The sequence below is a fragment of the Heptranchias perlo genome, chromosome 16, assembly GCF_035084215.1.
Source record: "Heptranchias perlo isolate sHepPer1 chromosome 16, sHepPer1.hap1, whole genome shotgun sequence".
Lineage (NCBI taxonomy): Eukaryota > Metazoa > Chordata > Chondrichthyes > Hexanchiformes > Hexanchidae > Heptranchias > Heptranchias perlo.
The window spans coordinates 57075984-57084649 of NC_090340.1; the positions used below are offsets into that span (position 1 = coordinate 57075984).

General features: G+C 42.7%; 1 protein-coding gene across 2 annotated transcripts in view; it reads right to left on the bottom strand.

The window, feature by feature from the left end:
* The window catches only part of si:dkey-234i14.6 (uncharacterized), a 95216-nt gene extending 89441 nt beyond the window's left edge, over positions 1–5775 (bottom strand). For both annotated transcript variants that reach the window (XM_067998157.1, XM_067998156.1), the window contains exon 1: positions 4967–5775. In XM_067998157.1, the coding sequence (XP_067854258.1) occupies positions 4967–5398 (432 nt within the window). In that variant the 5' untranslated portion in view covers positions 5399–5775. The remainder of the gene's footprint in view (positions 1–4966) is intronic.
* Positions 5776–8666: the final 2891 nt, after the last annotated feature.

Genomic DNA, 8666 nt, shown 5'->3' on the forward strand with positions numbered 1-8666 from the left:
AGAAGGTGCAAAAAAGATTCACAAGGATGATACCAGAACTGAGAGGACATACTTATCAGGAAAGGCTCAACGGGCTGAGACTCTTTTCTCTAGAAAAGAGAAGGCTGAGGGATGACCTGATAAAGGTCATTGAGATAACGAAAGGGTTTGATAGGGTAAACGTCGAGAAAATATTTCTACTTGTGGGAGAATCCAAAACTAGGGGTCATAAATATAAGACAGTCACTAATAAATCCAATAGGGAATTCAGGAGAAACTTCTTCACCCAAAGAGTGGTAAGAATGTGGAACATGCTACCACATGGACTGGTTGAGGCAAATAACAGATGCATTTAAGGGGAAGTTAGATAAGCACAAGAGGGGGAAAGGAATAGAAGGGTATGCTGATCGGATTAGATGACGAGAGGTGGGAGAAGGCTTGTGTGGAGCATAAACGCCAGCATAGACCAGTTGGGCCGAATGGCCCGTTTCTGTACTGCACAAGAGATAGCAAATATGTTGATGTTAAAATTATGGTGCCAGGAAAATATGTTGAAGTGTATGGAAGATTCACTGCTGATTAAACTAAACCCTTTAGAAAGCTTCAACAGACATATTGACATTGTGCAAACCCAAACTGGTTATTTGCTCCATCACAGTACATAAAACTGTTGCCTGACGTATTAATGACTTGTTCAACTCGGGACCCTGAGCAATGCATTAGTAGATAAATAATTCAATCTTACTAATCCTTGTTGGAGAGAGCTAGCATTAACCAGTTCCATTCCTAAGACAAACACACTTGTCACAGCTCAATAATACATCACAGCCCACCATTAATGCTTATATAAAAAAAAGTGTTCCAAGTATTTTATTTTAGTATAGGGAACTTTGTTTAAATTATAGAGAAACTGAACACCATCAAGGAAAGATAAGGTGAATCAAGTAGTGGTTAAATAATGCCAGCGTGGAATTTTAAGAACCCTGTAGATTTTAAGAGGAAGCGAAGGCTAAGAGACTTTTGGAATCCTGGAAAGAAATGAATTAAAGGAGGTCACAGGATGCAGCAAAGCACTTCACAGACAATGAAGTTTTTTTTTAACAAAGTGTAGTCACTATTGCCATGTAGGAAAATGCAGCAACCAATTTGTGCACAGCAAGGACCGAAAAATGGTAATGAGATAAATGACCAGATAATAGTTTGGTTTTTTTTTTAAGAAGTGATATTGGTTGAGGGATAAATGTTAACCAGGACACCAGGAAACCCCTCCCTTGCTCTTCTTCAAATAGCGCTATGGGATCTTTTACGTCCACTCGAGAATGCAGACATGGCCTTCGTTCAACGTCTCATCTGACAGGCGACTTTTAACATCTAAATAGTGAGGATACAGGGAGGAGAAAGTGCGTGCAGGATAGCATATCTTCAGTTCAGGGGAATGGATGTTGTCCATCTCCACCCCCGCCTCAGCTTATCTGCTGCTGAAACCCTCATCCATGCCTTTATTACCTCTAGACTTGAATATTCCAATGCTCTCCTGGTCAGCCTCCCATCTTCCACCCTTCATAAACTTGAGCTCATCCAAAACTCTGCTGCCCTTATCCTAACTCGCACCAGGTCCCGTTTACCCGGCAACTGACCAGTCCAGTCAGTTGCCGGACCAGGAACTGACCTACATTGGCTCCCGGTCCGGCAACACCTCGATTTTAAAATTCTTATCCTTGTTTTCAAATCCCTCCATGGCCTCCTACCTCCCTATCTCTGTAACCTCTTCGAGCAGCACGACACTCCAAGATCTCTGCATTCTTCAATTCTGGCCTCTTACTCATCCCCAATTTTAATCACTCCACTATTGGTGACCAGGCCTTTAGCTGCCTGTGCTCTAAGCTCTGGAGTTCCCACCCTCAACCTCTCCACCTCCCTCTCCTCCTTTAAGACACTCCTTAAAACCTACCTCTTTGACCAAGCTTTTGGTCACCTGTCCTAATATGGCTCAGTGTCAAACTATTGTTTGATAAAGCTCCTGTGAAACACCTTGGAATGTTTTATTATGTTAAAGGCACTATATAAATGCAAGTTGTTGTTGTACGTATCAAATGTCAGCCTTGGCTCAATGGTAACATATTCACCTGGCAGTCTGAAGGTTGTGCGTTCAAGTCACATTCCGGACACTTGAACACAAAATCTAGGCTGACGTTTCAGTGTAGTACTGAGGGAGTGCCACATTGTTGGAGGAACTGCATTTAGGATAAGATGTTAAACCAAAGTCCTGTCCATCTGATCAGACAGATGTAAATTTGAAGAGCAGGGGAGATCTTCCAGTGTCCTGACCAACATTCCCCTCTCAACTAAAACCAACAAATTAACTTATCTTTTATCCCATTTACTGTTTGTGGGATCTTGCTGAACACAAATTAGCTGCTGCATTTTCCTACATAACAACTGTAACTACATTTCAAAAGTAATTCATCGAATGTGAAGCACTTTGGGACATCTCAAGAATATGAAAGGCACCACATAAATGCAATTTCTTTCCTTCTTGCAGTGAGTCTGGATGGTTACTCAGTGCTACATGGAGAATACATTGTGGGGCTGGTTAGAAAATAAACTTGTGCAACGCTGGCTGCATAAAAGTGCCAATAAATCACAATGGCCATAAATTGAGGTTCAATCTCCGTAAACTGCATGCTTTAGTTTTACAGGGCCGGCCCACAGAGGATTATGAAAATGGAAAATATTGGAAGTTCAGAGCCGGATCTATAAAGAGAAAAGACCAGCTAATACTGTGGGTGGGAATTCTTCATCAGAACTCTCACCTGAAAAATTAACCTGACCCGCTGTGCATTTCCAATGGCCCAGGTTTTGCTGGAGCAAGCCCCGTTTGTTAGATTTTTTTCCTCACCCTTCAGCTCGAAAATATTTTGCAGCACAAATTGCTGGAAGTGCGAGCTGATAACAGGGCAACAAGGCATCTGGGACCTTGGTGAACAATGGGACCAACAGTCTATCTCCTTAAACCAATGAGATTTAAGGATAGAGAAAGAATCAGAGGAATGACAGAAGGAAATAGGGTGAATTGGAGTCAAATTAGATACAGAAAGAAAAATAAAGATTGGATTAGGAGAGAGAGAGAGGGGGGGGGCGAAGAGACAGAAAGGAAAAGTAAGAAAAAAATTAAAATTTTAAAAACCTTAGGAACAATTTATTATCCACAAGAATGAGACTCCACAATTTCAGTTGTTCCCTCTCTGGGCCGGAGAGGTTGAGTGGCATTTCAGGAACATAAATCTACTCATTAAAAGGGTCTTTATTTCCTTAAGTACCAGCTCTAAATTTCTGCAGTGAGTTTCATGCTTATTTACTGCACAAATGCAGCAGTTTCTTGAAACTCGCGGGTTGAGGGTGAGCTGTCGTTTTTGCGAGGTTAACGGCAGAGCAGCGCAAATCACCCAGCAATTTGTAGCAATTCTTAACTCACGGGGTCTCTCTTCCTTGCCACAAATTGCTGGGTTATTTACACACTAATAACGGGGTGCGCATTAAACTCACCATTATTTTCCCAGCAAATTCTGGCCTAATATTTTTATTTCAGATTTCTAGCATTTGTACCCTTCCCCTGCTCATCCTTTCTCTACTGCAGAGGATTAATTGGTTATGAGCTTAAATTAATTGCTCCACCAGATAGTACAGGAATGATCTAAACAATAATACATGCACAACAATAAGCAACTCACTGACAAATGTAAACCTCGGTGTAATGATCTAGCAAGCATATAGGCCGAGCTCTAATAGCTCACGGAGATGAATGTGCAGGAAATACTGTCATTCTAGTGTAAATAAGCAGTGCTTTAATGTGCTCTTATAATAGGAGAAATACTGCACATTTTAAATGGGCTTTCAGCACTGAGAAGCTTGAATTTAACTCTTTAATAACCAAGAGTTGTAAATAGTGAAAATTCAGCTTTAAATACCGGGACATAATATTTACTAGCAGCAGAACCTTGCATAATGTCAACGGAGATCAAGGGCAAGTTAGGGATTAGGGGAAGGGGAAGGGGGAAGAGGAAAGAGTTATAACCCATGTCAAAAAAAATGAAGGGAAAACACATCCTCTCAATCCCCCGCCCCCCTCTTCCCCGTTACAATTATTCGGTATCAGACTTGGTACCAAAGGAGTCTGCAGATAAAACGCACTTAAAATTCACTCCTCCCATATTTACTGATCCCACACCAATTCCCAGTATTGCAATAGATTTTAGTTAAACCGGTATCTAGGTCAGTAGTTACTGAATAAGGCAAGTCTGCTTGTGTTAACTTTATGGGTTTGTGATCTTTAACAGTTAAATCTGTCTCCTGAAACAAACGGTTAATTTTATAGACACAAGGCGTGAGAATGGCAATGATTGACCGCTTTCAATGCGTTGAAATATAACTTTTAAAAATTGCTAGCAGAGAGAGAAAAAAGGAATAAAATCGAGAGAGAAACCAAACAATGTAAATTGTGTCATATTACATGGATACTTGGTATTAAAATGAAGGTAAATATTCTAGATTTTTAAAAAAAATGACAAGTCAACGAAAGACTTCGAGGTTCATTATTTTCAAACGTTTCTGTATGGGACACCCCCGATCAGCACACTCCTGGGGACCCCCCCTCCCCTTGTAAATATGAAGGCTCTCTCGGGTCCCCTTGGCGAATATTGATGGATTTTGAAAAGGCCACCTGTCTAACTTCTGAAAAACTGTGCAAGGGGGAAAAAAAGTGCTTTCATTGCAGGAACATCCAGCAACAGAGAGTGACAGCGAGTCAACAAATACAGAAAACTGATGCCAATCGGATAAGACCTTATCGATCTACAGGCATCCCACTGACAGACCCCCCCACCCAAAAAAAAAAAGTCCCAGAGAGCCCAGACTGACACAACCTCCCGTGTGGGCTGCACCAGCTCAGATGACTGGGTGCAGACCCCAACCTCTTTCGCCCACTTACTTTGGTCCCTAGGTGAATCCGGATGTCCATCTTCTGCTTCTTTTTCTCCAGGAGGCTGAGCAGGTACTCCTGGAAGACCCCGACCCTGGTGAAGAAGTGCTCGTTGTGCCAGCAGCCTTCCATGTTGTCGAAGTCCACCCCGAGCCCCAGCAGGAAGCGGACGCTGCGAGGGTCCAGGGCGATCTGCTGAGGTCTGGCCAGCAGCGCCGTGCGGTAGCGCGCTTCCACCAGCACCAGGCGGTGGACTTTGCCGGAGCGGGCGGCGATCAGAGCGGCCGTCAGCCCCACGGGGCCCGAGCCCACAATCAGCACCCGCGCCCGGGCTCTCCACTGCCGGTAGCCGTCAAAGCTCACCTTCAGCAAGACGTACAGCAGCACGGCCACGAAGGTGCTCAGGGCTGTGTCGTACGCCAGGGTCTCGTACTTCTCCATCGCTTGCCTTGTTGCATTTAACCAAGTCCTTGTTAGTTTCAGTGCATTGAGTGTCAATTTCAGTAGCAGGAGGAATCCAGGGCTATTTATTTGCAATGTATCTCTTTTTTCCCCCCCTCTCTCTCTCTCTCTCTCCCTCTCAATTGCAGATTCTGCTGAATCGCTCCATTTCTTGGCTTCTCATCACTCTGGTAGCCAAGGTAACTCGCGAATGGGACTTAAGAGAAGAGGAAAAAGCTCCAATCCCTCTCTCTGTCTCTCTCACACACACACACACACTTTTAAACGTCAACTCTGCAGAATGGAGTTGGAGGTGTAAACACTGGCTGACGCATGTACAGTCTTAACAAACTTTCAATGAGGAGCTTCCGTGCATTCAAACTCGAGCCATGTGAGAGAAAAAAAACCACACACAGAAATTAAAGCAATCAATCGGCAGGATTGAACGAGCCTGCAAAAGTACGTCTTTTCGACGTCACCTAGCAATCGAGAAATCGCAGGAAAGGGTATTAGACCAGCGAGGAATGTTAATAACATCGCCCCCCCCTCCTCTCCCCATCTTGTTTTTTAATCACACGATTTGTTGCAAAACTATGTTGCAATTTATATGAAAATAACATAAAAATCATTGGGCAGTTTTGTTTTTTTTCTCCCCGCTCCCAAATTCAGGTCTCCTGTTTTTAATAGTTTGGAAATATTCCCAACGGAGCCGCCTGAATCAAATGGATTCAGTCCTGATATAGAAACGGTCAACTTGGAATAGGAGGAACCGCATTCGCACCAGGTCTTTCCCAAGCAAAATATATATAGTAGTATCATACTACATAAGAGCACAGAAGGAGGCCATTCGGCCCATCGTGCCTGTGTTGGCTCTTTGAAAGAGCTATCCAATTAGTCCCAGTCCCCTGCTCTTTCCCCATTGCCCTGTATTGTTTTTCCTTTTCAAGTATTTATCCAATTCCCTTTTGAAAGTTACTATTGAATCTACCTCCACCACCCTTTCAGGCAGCGCATTCCAGATCATAACAACTCTACATTAAAAAAAATGTTTCCTCTGGTTCTTTTGCCAATCACCTTAAATCTGTGCCCTCTGGTTACCGACCCTTCTGCCAGTGGAAACAGCTTCTCCTTATTTACTCTATCAAAACTGTTTATGATTTTTGAACACTTCTATCAAATCTCCTCTTGACCTTCTCTGCTCTAAGGAGAACAACCCCAGCTTCTCCAGTCTCTCCACATAACTGAAGTCCCTCATCCCTGGCACCATTCTAGTGAATCTCCTTTGCACCCTGCCTAAGGCCTTGACATCCTTCCTAAAGTGTGGTGCCCAGAATTGAACACAACACTCCAGCTGAGGCCTAACCAGTGTTTTATAAAGATTTAACATAACTTCCTTGCTTTTGTTCTCTATGCCTCTATATACACATATATGACATGTGTCCAGTCCTGCTGAACTAGTTTGCCAATAAATGTTATGTTTGGGCTTGTTTATAAAGAAACATTATTTAAACAAATATACTCCAGCCAGTGCAGCAGATTAATCGGCATTAAAATTCATTGCAAATTGCTCTATAGTTTAGAGTTTTATGGTCCATTTATACTGCAGCGACTTGTCTGACAGAGATTAGAACAGTCTGACTGTTGTAGAGCAGTGTCAGACAACATAAACCGAGTTATATTGTTGACTGCACAGTGTTTGTACTGCCACACGAAGGTCGGTGGGTAAATTCACCCTCAGTGTGGCAGTGATCACTGCACTACTAAATTTAGTGTGTAACTAGGGATTTTACACAAGCAATCTTACTATGGATTGCACTATAACATCTGGGGGGGGGGGGATATCACACCTGAACTGCAGACCCCAGACCCACAGTGTAAGTCAAGTGGTCTGCATGTCAGGTCAAAAGTATAGACGACATCTCCCCTTGTACATCTGATATAAAAATGTTACTAACTCACTGTCAAGCCAATTCACAATTTGGAATAATGGCAAACAAACAATCTTGTTTTAATTTAAGTGTTTCATTGGTCAGTTGTCAGAAATATCATGACATCCTGATGCCAGAATGTCAAAAAAATTAAAACTGATTTTGACAACAGGCAGTAAAATTTGTAAAAGCCTGGATAAATGGTAAAAAGTTAACAACAGTGGATGTCTAAAGGGACTTAGGGGTTCAGGTACATAGATCATTGAAGTGTCATGAACAGGTGCAGAAAATAATCAAGAAGGCTAATGGAATGCTGGCCTTTATATCTGGAGGACTGGAGTACAAGGGGGCAGAAGTTATACTGCAGCTATACAAAACCCTGGTTAGACGGCACCTGGAGTACTGAGAGCAGTTCTGGGCACCGCAACTTCGGAAGGACATAAGGAGGGAGTGCAGCGTAGGTTTACTAGAATGATACCCGGACTTCAAGGGTTAAGTTACGAGGAGAGATTACACAAATAGGGGTTGTATTCTCTAGAGTTTAGAAGGTTAAGGGGTAATCTGATCGAAGTTTATAAGATATTAAGGGGAACAGATAGGGTGGATAGAGAGAAACTATTTCCGCTGGTTGGGGATTCTAAGAGTAGGGGGCACAGCCTAAAAATTAGAGCCAGACCTTTCAGGAGTGAGATTAGAAAACATTTCTACACACAAAGGGTGGTAGAAGTTTGGAACACTTCCGCAAACGGCAATTGATACTAGCTCAATTGCTAAATTTAAATCTGAGATAGATAGCTTTTTGGCAACCAAAGGTATTAAGGGATATGGGCCAAAGGCAGGTATGTGGAGCTAGATCACAGATCAGGAACGATCTTATGAAATGGCGGAGCAGACACGAGGGGCTGAATGGCCTACTCCTGTTCCGATATTCCTATGTTCCTATAAATCATCACTCCAAATCCAAAGCAGACTTGGGAGTGATTCACTCTCAGTCACTTTATGGTGTATGGGTTTTAGAGACTCAGGATGCCAGTTTACATTTTATAAGCCAATGATAAGTTTGCTGCTCTGTTAACACTGTACACTGTAATCTCCTGTGGTTTTTTTTTAACAAACTTTAAAAAGATGTCTTCACACCAATTGCTGTTATACCACGGCTGGTTGTGAGGCAAGCTCATTCAGGCGATGTTGTACTAACTGATGGGATTTGGTATACTGTTCAGAGGCACATGTATAAAAAGTTGGGGAGAGGGAACATCGGAGGAAATCCCAGAATTTGGAGCGAGGGTGGGAAGAGAGGGGATAAATCCCATGGCAAAAAGAAATTGGAGGGATATGTT